General features: G+C 37.8%; 1 protein-coding gene across 1 annotated transcript in view; it reads left to right on the top strand.

The window, feature by feature from the left end:
- Positions 1-15,350, top strand: part of LOC107685863 (piezo-type mechanosensitive ion channel component 1-like) — a 153,988-nt gene that overhangs the window by 77,956 nt on the left and 60,682 nt on the right. The window contains exons 4-6 of the mRNA XM_016482599.1: positions 3,824-3,866; positions 5,594-5,747; positions 14,105-14,297. Coding sequence (XP_016338085.1) covers positions 3,824-3,866; positions 5,594-5,747; positions 14,105-14,297 — 390 coding nt within the window. The remainder of the gene's footprint in view (positions 1-3,823; positions 3,867-5,593; positions 5,748-14,104; positions 14,298-15,350) is intronic.

Below are 15,350 nucleotides of genomic sequence, written 5' to 3'. Positions count from 1 at the left end.
CGCTCGTTCAAAACAGTTGCGTTCGATCCTTCGCTGGCTGTGCTGATTTAAATCTAGCGGTTCTTTTGTGTTTCTGTCGCTAGTTCAGTGACGCAGGTAGTGACGATTCTCTCCAGCCAATCCGTGATCAGCAGAGTTTACACGTCACATTTTGGTAACGGAACGGTTCACTTGGAACCCCAACGTATTAAAAAAAGTACCAGGTACCAGGTACTGTACCCAGTGGAAAACCCCCCAAAAGTGAACCGTACCGTGCCATACCATGCAGTGGAAAAGCGCCATTTGTTAGCAACAGACGTAATAGATTGAATTTGTTTGTGCAGGGGCATTTTTGTCCAATTTAGTGGCATTTTTGCCCCAAGGCTAAGCCTTCCCCAGCCTTACACACGCTCCGCCTATGTCCAGGCTGTTCTGTAGGTAGTTGACCAGCAAACTTAACATGTTCAAAGCCAACTGAACCACCAAAAGCTGGTAGCTGGTTTGTTGCTGGTCCAAGATGGTCTTTGTAAATAAAAAATATACTGTATAACTTCATACTCACTTAGACTTTATTTTTAACCGCCTTTGTCAAAGTACAATTTCCTCAAAATGAGAACAGAAGTCAGTAATTACTCACAGGTGAAAAATGTGTTCATCTCAATCAGTGTTGGAAAATTACTTAAAGGGGTCATATGATGCGATTTCAAGTATTCCTTTCTCTTTGGAGTGTTACAAGCTGATTGTGCATAGATAAGATCCCTGAAGTTGCAAAGACTAAAGAATAATGATCTTTAAAAAAGCATCATATGACCCCTTTAACACACCTGTCTTGATCAACTAAAACATTAATGAAGGTCACAGACAGATCTGTATGTCACGTTTTGTCTTCTCGGGCTGAGTAGGTATTTCTTTTGAACAAGTAATTACTTAGTGATAGTGTTGTCCAAAGAACCGACATTGGTACTGAAATTTAAAAAATGTGTCGATACTAGCATTTCCCGCTAGCATTTTTAGCGCTGCTGAGCGGAATCTTATTTTATGGCTGATGTGTTTTAATTAATAGGCTAATAATGAACCACAAACTACGATTGTTTTAAAAAAAGGGGAAATCCAAAGACAGTTTATTTATTTGTGTTACAATGCGGGTAAAACATATTTTCCTTATTCATATTGTTAATAAAAGTTCAAAGTTTAATATAAGTGAATTTGTCATTGTGTTGTTTATTATATAGCCTTTGTTTTATGTTTAATATAAGCTACTTTGTCATTGTAGTATTGCTGATGTTGTGTGTGGGATTTTTTTTTTCATGAAGAGTAATACTGAATTAAGCATTAATTTTGTTCCAAGAATATTAAAGTTCTAACGTTAAATATCAAAATAAGCACAGTAGAAGCAAGTATGCGAGATTGTTATTATTATTGGTTGCTGCTGAGGTAATAGACGCTCTCATTCTTTCTCGGTTGAATCTTCGCAATGGCTGTAGAAATGGTTGTTAATTCTTGATTTGGGTCCGGCACAGACATGTTACAGATAATAATATGATCAAAAAGTCATGGCAACAAACGACTTCCTAAGTCAGTTTAAGTTGAAACGACTTTCACAATCAATTTGATTAAACTTAATTCATGTTTTACTGTTGCTTATTGTCACTGTAGGCTTAGGCTATTTTTTCTATGAATTTGAATGAATATACAAATGAATAAAATTTGTTTTATTTATTTTTTGTTACAAAATTTTCATTTATTTATTTTTAACACCGCACCCCCAGCCCCCCCATTTTTTCTTGGGCTACACGCCAGGGGGTGCTGCAGCACCCTCAGCACCCCTACTTCCCGCGGTAATGCCTCTGAGTGGCCATTATGTTCTCGTGCTCAACAGATATGTCTGTGATTGGCTCCAATGATTATCGCTTCACGCTCTTCACCAAGCGCTTACACATATACACCCGGAAGCGTTTGAAAGCCGTGTCTATCAGTAGTGGATCCCTAATATATCTTAGCGCGTGAACACAATGGCCAATCAGAGCTGTTTAAGAATCCTCTCAACAGCGCTCAAAATGCTAGCGGGAAATGCTGGCATCGTCATATTTTTAGAATTTCAGTACCGACATTGGTACTTTTGACAACACTACTTTGTAACTATTAAAAAAGTATGTTCTTTGTAGTATAAATGTAATCCAGACATACTATGTTGGCCATGTTTTCATTAGCTTTGTTTACATGGTCCCTAATAATCCATTTGTAATCGGACTAGTAAAAAAGACACATGTAACCATGTCAATCAGAATGAATTGTCTAAATCCGATTAAAAAAATGTCATTCAGATTGTAGGTTTAAACCATTTTTAATCCATTCAGTAGGACATGTAAACACTTGATTGGATTGAAAACTGAAACTGGAGAGTTATGCACATTTGCAGTGACGTAGAAATGGTGTAATGACGTATGACACAAAGAACGAGCTGCTGAATCATAAGTGTCATAAATGGCTGTTGTCGTTGTAAAATTCTTCCAGTCATCGCCTGTGAAATGGTGCAGGACAAATGTTGTCCCACCAGTCCTTGCTCAGACTTTCTTTCACAGACACCTCATTTTGGGTGTGGGAAGTGGCATTTTTACTGCTTGATAAATATAAGCAGCATGGCACAAAGCTTTGTTTGCTCATCGTCTCCTAAGAAGGACCTGAAATTTATAGGATGGCTATTGGCTAGTATGCTCTTCTTGAAATAGCGGCAAACTCATATTTGTACAGTATATTCATGCAGTGTGCGAATGTCAGAAGATCAAATCTGATTTGAAGCTTGCGACATATAAACTCGTACATCAACCCAATCTCTTTATTTAGCATTCATGTAAACACTACGTTCAAGTTCATCAGTCGTAATGATTTCAGTCTGACTGAAACAAAATATATCCATGTAAATTTAGCTACTGTCATGTGACCTACCAGCATCAGTTGTGTCACTTAACTGCCACAAGTCACAAATCCTGTAACCTATACATATGTGCACACATACTTTAAAAATACATATGTAGCTTCAATCTCATATGTGTAAAAAAACAACAAAAAAACCTCCATTTAAAATCCACATTCAAACCATACGGCACCAAAGTTTTAATCTGTGTATTCAGTAACCTTCTTGTTTCAACAAGTTGATCCAAAGATGCTATGGCAAAAAGCAAGCTATGTTTCAAAACACAGCTACCAGATTAAACTGAATTTTCCAACAGGGCATTCTCAGGTGACCGTCATTTTTGTCAAGCAGGACATGTTCATGGATCTACATTTTTTGTTGGTTCCAAAACAACAGTCTGGTTAACTAAGTCCTTTTTTCTAACCCTAAACCTTAGTACCTATAAAATCAGAAGGAAATGATGTGTCAAAAGCTAAATCTAATTTAAACTAAATCTGAAAATTCAATTTATCTCACAGGAATGTTAATCCAGGACCTTGTTCGACTTGCCAAAATCACAAGTTGCATGATATTTACTGTAATCCATTTGAGAAGCCACAGTTATTAGCCCTTCTTTTATTTGAGGTTTGGACGACGTTTGCCTTCCCTTCCAAAATTGTCCAGAAAGACCGATGCAAGATGTATCATTCCTGAGTCCCACACATCTTTATGGAGTCGCCAGGCTGACTGCAAAGACTTCAAGGGCTTGTAGCCTTTGGCTGACTCTGCCAAAGGAGAGTTAAGTGGCTCATGGAAATGTTTCGGTAGCTTTGCGAGGGCACTTGCGGTTGGCTCGTCTTTATGGCCAACTTGACAGTGTCCAGTACTTAGACAGTATTGTGACTCATTTTATCCTGAGCATACAAACCTTCTCTCTTGCGCTCTCTGTAGGCAGCTCATGGGAGACTCTATCAAGACATATTGGAGTGTCCAGGTATGTAGAGAATGAGAGCATGTATATGTGAGGCATCACATGAAAATGATCAATGCTAGATCACATATTTAATTAAATGTTTTGTTTTATTTCATTTCCAAATGATGGCTACATTTTCAATCCTTCTTTTTTCTTTTCTTTTCTTTTCTTTTCTTTTCTTCATGAAAAGCCTGAAAGTCTACATTTTCTGTAACATCATAAAGGGCTTGTAGCCTTTGGCTGACTCTGCCAAAGGAGAGTTAAGTGGCTCATGGAAATGTTTCGGTAGCTTTGCGAGGGCACTTGCGGTTGGCTCGTCTTTATGGCCAACTTGACAGTGTCCAGTACTTAGACAGTATTGTGACTCATTTTATCCTGAGCATACAAACCTTCTCTCTTGCGCTCTCTGTAGGCAGCTCATGGGAGACTCTATCAAGACATATTGGAGTGTCCAGGTATGTAGAGAATGAGAGCATGTATATGTGAGGCATCACATGAAAATTATCAATGCTAGATCACATATTTAATTAAATTTTTTGTTTTATTTCATTTCCAAATGATGGCTACATTTTCAATCCTTCTTTTTTCTTTTCTTTTCTTTTCTTTTCTTTTCTTTTCTTCATGAAAAGCCTGAAAGTCTACATTTTCTGATGTGTATAACATCATATTGCTCAGATATGGCATTTAACAGCTGAGTAGGGCTGCCCCCTAATAGTCAACTAACCGTTAGTCGACGAAAAGAGGCTTAGTCGATCCCAATTTTATTAGTCACTTAGTCGCAGGGACAGAAAAAAAAAATCCATAGGAAGTGGCAAAGTCACGTGACGGACAGATTATTAACAGCTGGTCTATGTCGTAATTACAGTACATCGTTTTGTTTGGGACCTCAAATGTAGTTTATCATCTGAAACATGCAAGTAGTAGCATCATTGCGTGGCTGCTCGCTTTAACGTTAACCTAGAAAAATGTGCGCTATTCAAGTGTTTGTGCGGAGTGTGGCAGCTGAATAGTTGCCCGCTCGCTCGGTGCAATCATTTGCATTTAACTTAAAATACTCTGTCATTTTTGGTCATACAGATAAAAGTAATACATCTTCCAAATCTGTAAAAGGTCTACTTTTATTTCTGTGCACTCACAAAAACAACAAATTATTGTGTTTTTGTAAAGTGATGAAAGCAATCAGGGTGCACTTTCTGCCGTCTAGGTCTCTGTGAACTTGAGCGCATCAAAAAAACAAAAACAAAAAAAAACCCCAAAATTTACAACCGAAACTCCATGCTTGCCTCACAGACATGAAAAATATACCTATAGAAAGCAAAATGTCTACTTTTAAGTGAACCAATTCAAATGGAAACAAATATTTTCAGATTATGTAATCCTGTGAAATGTGCATGTCCACTGTGGAGATGACGAGTCAATGTCGTCGACTTCGTCACTGCAGCCGAAAATACAGAAAACACTAGTTTATCAATTAATTATTATAATGTTAAGGCAGTCTTCTTGCTGTTTTTTTCCCAACGCATTCATAATCATTGCTTCTGCGGTGCGCTGTGGCAAGCTTTATGCGTGCGCTTGAGCGCTGATAGGCTATGGGCAATTAAAGGCTCATTATTATGAATTATATGGTTTAATATTAATATAAACGTGTGATTAGTTGACTAATAGCTTTAAATGAACAACTATTAGCCGATCAGAAAAATCTTTAGTCGAGGGCAGCCCTATAGCTGAGTTTGTGGTTGCTTTTGCAGGCTACCGCTGGAGGATCCTTGGAGCATGGTGTGGCTCCTGACCCCAGATCTTGGCATCTTCATTATTTCTCTGATCACCCTGATACTGTGTAGCTGTCTGTTGAAGAAGAGAGAGGAGGGGCCCAATCCTCACATGTCTACACTTCTCCAGGAGGTGAGCTGAGCCGAGTATAGACCAGGCCTACTGCTGATCTACTGTTATGTTTATGTTTGAGACGCTTATTATGAGACTGTATTGAATAATGCTGCTTTAGTCTGAGCCACACACAGCCCACCCATGGCCTGCTGCAGTGGCTAGTGCTGATGTAATCCAACGATTGCAGTTTCACTGATTGGCACACTTGTGTGAGTCAGGGATTTTATCATTCTGCTGGGAGGCAAATATTTGTTTGCATGCATCCAGACTGATACAATGAGCGCTTCAGAAACTTGTTGATTTTTGAAAGGTTTAGGTTCATAATATAACAAGGTTCATGATCTTCGAAAAATATCATAAGATATAGTGGTCCCAAAAATGTTTGGACACATAAACCATACTTAAAATTGCACAAATGGCAATGACACGCTCAATTTTTTGGTTTCATATTACTTATTTTCTTTCTTTATTTTGTATTTCTTTATTTATTTTTTACTGAAGCTTTGGCAAGCAAATGAGATATCCTCAGGAACAACTGCATGTTCTGTTTTATTGCTGAGTCTTATATCCATAAAATAATCTGCACTTAGTAGTTTAAGATTCAGGTACATTTTGACCACAAAGTGTACATGCACCATGCTACCACATTGTTATGGTATCATCGATTTGAGAATTACCTGCCTCTTTACATCATGTAAAAATGTGGTTGATCATTTTATAAGTTGGTCAGATGGATCCTTCCTGTCTAAGTGTATATTATATCCTCCAGACATTGCATAAAAATGCCTTGCAAGACTAATTCTAATTCAAAGTACTACAAAGTACATACATCTTGTGTTGATGTATTTGGACTGTGTGTACACTTGTGAAAGTGAAGTGACATGTGGCCAAGTATGGTGACCCATACTTGGAATTTAACCCATCCAAAGTGCACACACACACAGCAGTGAACATACACACACCCGGAGCAGTGGGCAGACATTTATGCTGCGGCGCCCGGGGAGCAGTTTGGGGTTCGGTGGCTTGCTCATGGGCACCTCAGTCGTGGTATTGAAGGTGGAAGAGAGCATTGTACATTCACTCCCCCCACCTACAATCCCTGCTGGTACGAGACTCGATCCCGTAACCTTTGGGTTACGAGTCCGACTCTCTAACCATTAGGCCACGACTTCCCCAGGTGCTGATCTACTGCTTTCAATAACAGCAGTATTGTAACTTGTAAACAGAAGATAATTGCAGGGACTGTTTGTGGGCCAAAAAGTTTTATTTTGTTGGACTGAAAATTAATGAAATCAAAATACTATGTAATGCAAGTGTGTGCTGTGTGACCTGGGAACATTTAAAAAAAAAAATATATTTTTTTTTTGTTTGGATTTTGGTCCCCATGAAGAAAACAGTTTATAAATCACACAATTTTTTTTTTCATAAAGTCAAAAGTTTTCTTTGAGGGTTGTGTTTAGGGGTAGAATTAGGGGATAGAATGTATAGTTTGTAGTACAGTATAAAAATCATTATGACTACGGAGTTTCACTAAAAAACATGAAAACCAATTGTGTGTGTGTGTGTGTGTGTGTGTGTGTGTGTGCATGTGTAAAACACTATGGTAAAATCATTATTTAAAAAATAGGCTGTCAAAACTTTTAGCCCTGACCACTAGATCACATGGCAACTAAAATCACAGCAGTTTTGTTTTGTATTGTATTATGATGGTGAACATGAATATTTGTGTAACTCTCACAAACATAGCAACAAGAATTAAAATTAAAAAAAAAGTAAAATAGAAGCAGAAACATTACCCAGGATCACTATGACTATTGCTCATATAGTCTTGTGATTTGACCAAAAATCAGACAATCATGCAGTTTATTTAGGAAAGCTGAACTATTACTTTTGTAAGTCATTAGACTTGTTGGGTCAAGAGATTGGCAAAAGAGAGAATTATTTTTATTTTTTTTTGGTGGACAATAAAACAAAAAACAAAAAAAAATCCCATTGACCGAAGCTATGTCTGGAGAACATGATATCATAGAAACTTGTAGACTTCTCTTCGATCTCCACCCTGTGATGATTGAGATTTTTGCTCTTACATTTCTTTTAATTTTTTCCCCCATTTGACTCACCATTGCACCATTCCAGCACTGTACTGTGGCCTAGAGTCTGACAACTTCCTGCTGCTGTTGCCAAGGCAACAACATCAACAAACACTGGCTGGCTGACTTGCTATGTGTCAGCATAGAAAAAACGGATCTTTATCCACCTTTTTCTTGTCGCAAAAATGGTTGTGGCCATTTGTAAATTCTATGGGTCTGGCTTCCGGTCTCATCTGCCTCCACTCCGTCCAGCTATTTTTAGCTGAACAAAACAGTTCGTTTTGCTGCTTGATATTGAAAGTTGGTGTGTCTTATATTATTTTAATGTATTATCTTAATTATGAACACTGGTTTACTGCACGTTGTTATTCTCCTCGTTATTTACCTATAGCGGCTAATGAACCGGAAGTCTCACCCATAGGCTTACTTCCACATTGAAGAAAAAGGTGGATAAGATCAATTAACAATAGAGGCCCAAACTGCTTAACCAGGCATGTGTGTCTGCTTTACTGGAATCTAACAGTAGAGACCGTTTCAACACTATATATAACACTTATATAAATATTATTCCCAGACACCTCCAAAGCTGACCTCTACTTAACTATCTGACTCTTTTCCACCCTCAAATGCAAAAGAATGAGTAAAATGCAGCAATGTATTTATTATAATTGTTAAAGCAACTTTTAAAACAGTTCTTTGAAATGCCATCTAAGTGAATGAATTTGCAAAAATGAATTAGTATTGAGACGGGGCGTATTACAGAGAGTTTCTTATCTTAGGTCTTAACATAAGATATGTTAAATAAGGATTTTTCGCAAATTTGTATTACAGAAGCAAATCTTAACTTGATTTAGCATTCTTATCTTATCTTACAAAATCGTATCTTAGTTAGGAAATCTTAAACCGCTCAATCAGGTCTGTTAACCAACTATGCGCAAGTGGCTGCTGAGGTTAGCATAAAATCAAAATGGAGAAACAACGGTGTGCTTTTAACTTGCAGAATGACCGGTAGTGCTCCGTGACGGCTCATGGGCCTCTGTAATGTTGGTCGCAATTGGTCAACTATATATACTGTATATAGGCTCTATGCATATATTTTTATAGGGTTATATGTCTGTCTATATGTAGCACTGTGGTCCTGTGAGGCACGACATTTGTACGTCTGCACATATAGCGGAATGACAATAAAGCTCACTTGAACTAGAAATAACTGTAAAATCATGTGTGGTGGGAGTCTGTAATTATTTACGAGTATTTTATTATCAAAGTGCAACACATCTTTTGGGTCCTTCAAAAGTCTCTCCACCATCAAACTTCGCTTCTCTTCATCTTGTATGATTAATACATGTTATACAATTCTCGAAAAGGGATAATGTATTGTGTTTTTTATGGATGGGTTTCAAAAAGGTTTGAAGTTGGGACACCAGTGGGGTTATCTTAAAGTTAAGACCGTTTTAGGAATTTTTGGCGAGTTAGGATGCTTCTGTAATGCTGTTTTCCTGTCTGTAGTTAAGATAACCCACTTAGGAAATGCTATTCTGTAATAACTTTTGTCCTAAATGTGAGCCAAATTGAAATTGCCATGCAACTGATAAGATAAGATTTTAAAGTTAGGATCTTTCTGTAATACGCCCTGGTTCTTAAGTCCTGGAAACCTATTTTTATTTTTTATTTTGTATGTTTCACTTATTACTATTCTCATTTCCAAAAGACCTCTGCAACAGTGTAACAAATGCTTCATGCCAAAATGTTGTGTATTGTTGCATTGTAGCCAACTAGCTGCCACCTGCCTTGTAAATTGGTGTAGGAACAACATAATTACAATACATTCCAAAGCACTGGCCCGCAGTACGGGACTGAGTAATTGGCCTTTGTTGTGGGCACGGCACTCGGAGTCTGATGCCAGTTCAATCAGATGAAATGCGTTTACGTCTCTGCACTTGCTGTTTTGCTGAAGAGAAGAAAAAAAAAAGCTACAACAAAGACCAATGTCCGTGCACCAATTTCCACAATAAATTTAATATAGTTGTTTTTATGTAACTTTTAATGCAAACATGGAATTGTCAGTGAAATCACAAAAACAAATTGTTTGTTGAATAAAATCAAAGCATTAATTTGCTTTTAATTACATTTATTACTCTTCATGTAATGTGGAGAGTTAGTCATGATTGTTAGGTGGTAGACTGGCTTATGAAGACTTATAAAACTTATAAATAAAGATAGATCTTAAATACACTTAACATTCACGTACACAACACATGCATGGAGTGGAAAGCTTTGAAAGGAAAAATGGAAAATAGATAAAAGGACAAAACTACTCCGAATACAACAGGCATTTTTATAATGTCAAACACCACACAACTTCTGGCATTTTTCCATCAGGAAACCTTGTTTTGTTTACAGCTTCCAGGCTGCTACGATGAGCACACCAGAGGACGAGCTAGTCATTGACGAAATATGCAAGGTTCATGGCATTGAATCTTTTTTTGATAAATTGATAAGCTATCCAAAGTAAGAAACTGCTTGGTTTAGTTGGTCTGCTGGTTTAGTTGGTCTTCCAGTGTGGTGAAACTGGATTTTAGTTAATCAACCTAGTACCTTAGCGTTGAAATATGTACTCTTTAGGCCCTGGTATACTTCAGGCAAAATCAAAGAATGATTTGGTGTGACGTCATTTTGAACAAAATAAGGCCAAAATGAAGGTCATTTGGATTTTGTTTATGGGGAATTCGAAAGAGCTTGCCACAGTGAACTTTTTGGAAATGTTTTCTCCGGCTGTTAAACAGCTTTGTACTGCTAGCGGTCTATGGAAATTACTTAATAGGTAGGTGTGCACAAGGACTCCGGTTTCTTTGACTAGAAAATCTTCTCCAGATCATTTCTTCTGTTCAGTCTGTTGTTCAGATACGAGTAAAAACATGATACACATTTTGCACATTTCTTTCTGAGAGTGTGTAGCCAACTCACTAATTAAGGTTTAGATTGGCCCGAAGATTTGTTACATGAATCTTTCCAAAGGGCAGCTGATGCCTTGTTGCAGCTCTGTGATTCGTGTTGGAGAGGGTGTTAATAGGGTCATATGAGGCTGTGGAATGAAGGAGGACCCTGATCCTGAATACTAAAACACTGATAAAACACTGAGTTGAACAGCCTTGAAAAGACTGGAAGAATCCAGCCTTCCTGTGCCTTTGAAGGAGCATAACACAGGTTTCATATTCAGGGTTCAAGAGATCGACAAAAGGACAGATGGACTAAAAAGAAAAACAAAGTTAATCCTGCACAATGAGACTTTTGGCATAACGTCTGGTCCTCTGTGTTTATGGGCAGTCTTGTGGCCAGACTTGTAATTTTAGCCTTTAAACAGAATACCCACGGAAAGTCTGACCAATATGGCAAGCTCAAATCTGATTGGCTGACTTCATGCAACCTTCTCAAAACTCTTGCCACTTCAATATCCATTAGAACAGTCCGTTTGAGACTATGGAAATGCACTGTAAAAATCAAGATTTATTGATATTCTAAAATCACACGTTATAGAGTATAAAGTCTCATTCACACCAAGAACGTTAACTATGGAATGCTGAAGGGTTCATTTAATTTTGTAGGCCAACCCTGAAGTTAGCATCACCCTGGTTTCACTATAGGATTTTTCCGTTGACTTTTGTATTATTGCAGAGAATAAGGCCTGTGACCTACAAAAGTTTACTATACTTGCACGTTTTGTTAAAGAAAATCTTCAGATGAACACAACTTTTCAAATACAATTGTCACAAGTTAAAAGGTATAGTTAGGCTGTAAACAAACTACACCACTGTCACATGACTTCAATGTCAAGCTTCCACCAGCTCTATCAATCTTTATTTAAAATCTGCAAGTTAAAATGTTTGAGTTAAAATAGTTTTCAGGAGTGGGATTATAAACACAATGAGGATGTAAAAGCGGACTAGTGAGTAGATGAGTCTTCCTTTTGACCATGATGATGTTTAATGTCTCCGACAACCTCTATAATCCCAGTTAGCAAACACCTTTTTCATGACACATAAAATATATATATTTTTTAAAAATCACAATTGATGTAATACTGATGTATTTTCTGCCAGAGAATAAAATGTTAAAACATTTTGATAAGCCCACTCAAATGGATGTGATAACCTGTTTCTGGGTTTCAGGACTCATTGCTGCAGTACTCTGTAATGATGTCTATATTAGCATCCACACCAATGGATAATAATTTTATGCTTTTTATTATACAGTAATTATGCAGTGCTTTAAATACTAGAGTTCTTTAAAGTTGGTGGTTTCTGATTGGCTGGCAGTGTTGTTTGTCAGCTGAAAATAGAATTGTTCCTTTGTGTTATCATTATCATCATTAAAGTTGTGGTGTGGACTCCACTATTCTCTTTGAACTAGAATGTTTTTGTATTTTTTTATTTATACTTATAGTTATCATCCTTAGAGTGAACAGGCCTTAACGCTCTACTTTGAACCTTTTTGATGCCCTCATAGCAGACAGTGATAGTGAGCCTTCTGTCTTCTGATGCAGTTGCACCAATTTTTATCCCTTCAGTTCAGTTAACAGATGGAATACACACACTCTTATTTACACATAAGTAGCTTTCTTTGCTTTGTTGTAAGATTCAAAGTTTATTTCAGAAGTATATTCTAGCAGAGGTGTATGTGCCAGCAAGAAAAGGCGGATGTTTGAAAACTTCTCAAATACGTGAAAGGATCCAAAGTTTTCAATTATCCAGTGAGGAACTGATATTGTACCAGATCACCAGTTTGAAAGCTCTGTGTGTGTGTGTGTGTGTGTTTTACACTAAAGGTACCCCATGATGGAAACAAAGGGATCAAGGTTTGGCTGGTTAGTGTGTTTCAGTTCGTTTGTGCTCGTTTGTGTTCATATAGATATGAACACTGCGATTGTGCTTAGATCTGCATGATTGATCTGAGATTGGCTGAGTGAGGTGGCCTCGTCTGAATGAAATCAAACTCTGGAGCACTTTGGTTGTGGTGAGAAGGCAATTTGACCCAAAGAACCAAGCTTTATTCTAATTCATAATGAGAAATGTCTTTTAATGCCCTTCTACAAAACAGGTGCATTAAAGATGCTGTGTATATTCACGCACACACACACACACGAATGTATATATATATATATATATATATATATATATATGAAACATTAAAGTGTGACAAACATGCAAAAAAATAAGAAATCAGGAAGGGGGCCAACACTTTTTCACACCACTGTATATATAGCAGGAATGAAGGCTCATATACATTTGTTAAGGCCTGTGTAATGACAGATAAAGCCACAGTAAACCCGGGGAGCGAACTTGTAAATCCATCTTGATGGATGACGCTATGAGCGGAATCCCAGAACCTAAAGAGGTGCGCTTTGGCCATTGAGAGGACAGTTTTACTCACATGTGACTTACATACAATTTTGTTAAGCTCTGGAACATTGCCTTGTGAAAGCGAACCAAGTGAACCAGGACAACAATGCAACATTGTAACAATTGACGTTTTCAACAGTAATCAATTCCTCACCTGTAGATTGTTTGCTTTGAACTAAAACAGGGATTTCAAGGTATAGTTTGCCCAGAAATGAATTTTTTGTCATCATTTACTCACCCTCATGTTGTTCTAAACACATATGAATTTCTTTCTTCCGCTGAACAGAAAAGAAGATATTTTGAAGAATGTTGGTAACCAAACAGTTGCCGGTAGCCATTGACTTCTATAGTATGGAAGGAAAAACACTTTGTCTCTCCAGGTATTATAGGCCTCTTTGACTGCAACAGGTTGCTGGTTTGAACAGTGTTTCAGCTTTCATCCAAAAACACCTCATGATGCAAACATGCCTGTCTGGCTCTGCAGGCATGGCCAGATATGATTGCTATGACCCTGAGGAGCCAAGAGTAACACACTCTCAAGTGTACATGCCTGAAAAACTTCTTTCACCTTGTTGATGTTTTGTTCACATTTTACATACCTCAGCTTCTGTCTCTTACTGTATCTATTTCTCAGTTTCTCTCAGACAGTACATTTGTTTTTGCAGTGCTTTCAAAGGCTGACATCCTTAGTCTTGGTTTTTAAGTTTGTGTCACACGAGCTCACCAGTTTCTCATATCTTTCACCATTCTCTAAGATTAATGAACACAAGTAGAAATAAAAATGCATGTATAGGATTTTGGATTAAAAACGTAATTCTAATGTGGCCTATTTTTTCATCCCAGCATCAATTAAGTCTTTCTCACGTCTCGGTCCTCTTCTTTTTAGGAGGATGAAACTGAAGATGATGATGTAGAAGGAGAAGATGAGGAAATGTTATCCTGTAGTGCGACGGAAGATGAGGAGAGTCCTTACTCAAGCAGTGGGGCGGCACAGTTAGCTGCCCGCCTCCGTGCCACAGCACAACACTTCCTCAGGAACATGGGCCGCATCCTGGCCATCACACTACTAGCACTAGCTGGTAAGAGTCAGAGAACAGATTTAACAAAATTGGGCAATATAAACAAGAAGGGAAAATAGATTAAATGGAAGTGTCAAAATCAAAGGTACAAATTAGGGCTGAAACGATTCCTCAAATACCTCGAGTAACTCGAATACAAAAAATCGAGGCAAATTATTTGCCTCGAGGCTTCGTTAAGTCCATTTACTGTAACTACACACGGAACACCGTGTTTCCCCACGAACCATTATTACTGACGCACAACCCGATAAACGCTGGACCAGACCATAGACCAGGGGTGTCAAACTCAATTCCTGGAGGGCCGGAGCCCTGCAGAGTTTTGTTCCAACCCTGCTCCAACACACACCATGTAGTTTTCGAATAAGCCTGAAGGACTTGCTTAGTTGGATCAGGTGTGTTTAATTAGGGTTGAATCTAAAGTCTGCAGGACTCCGGCCCTCCAGGAATTGAGTTTGATATCCCTGCCATAGACTGTATAAAAACAGGGACCAGACTTTAGTGATGCAAAGTCCGATTCATTTCCGCGAACCGGTACTTTTCGGACAGATCGGCTCATTGAACCGGTTCAAAAAGCCGATTCATTGGTTCCTGACGTCATCAAGCAATAACGTCATACACATTTCTTTTCTAACAACTCAGTGCCATGTTGTATCAATGGAAAATTAAAATAAGTAATTTGTGTCAACGCATATTGAAACATTCAAAAATAAAGTTATTTGTATGAAAGTATATTGCTGATTATTGCCATATAATTCACTTAAGTTAATGGTGTTTGTGGTCAGTTTCATTCTCGAATCCTCAGATACGACTGACTGAACAATATTGACTAGCCTACAACTTGGATAAGATTCCTAAAATTTCGCACCTACAGCACACATTACAGACATTGATGCACAAATGCGGATATGTTCTACATGTCTACAGTATAAAGAATGAATAAACCAGTCTTATAAACTCCTTGATTTCGCTTAAGCAACTTTAAATATAATATGCATGCACAATACACTATTGTAAAATTTATTTACATCACTCGACAGAAAGGTTTTTGCAGGT

The sequence above is a fragment of the Sinocyclocheilus anshuiensis genome, unplaced genomic scaffold (genome assembly GCF_001515605.1).
Source record: "Sinocyclocheilus anshuiensis isolate Anshui unplaced genomic scaffold, SAMN03320099.WGS_v1.1 scaffold1018, whole genome shotgun sequence".
Lineage (NCBI taxonomy): Eukaryota > Metazoa > Chordata > Actinopteri > Cypriniformes > Cyprinidae > Sinocyclocheilus > Sinocyclocheilus anshuiensis.
This window is presented reverse-complemented; position numbering and strand designations above follow the sequence as displayed.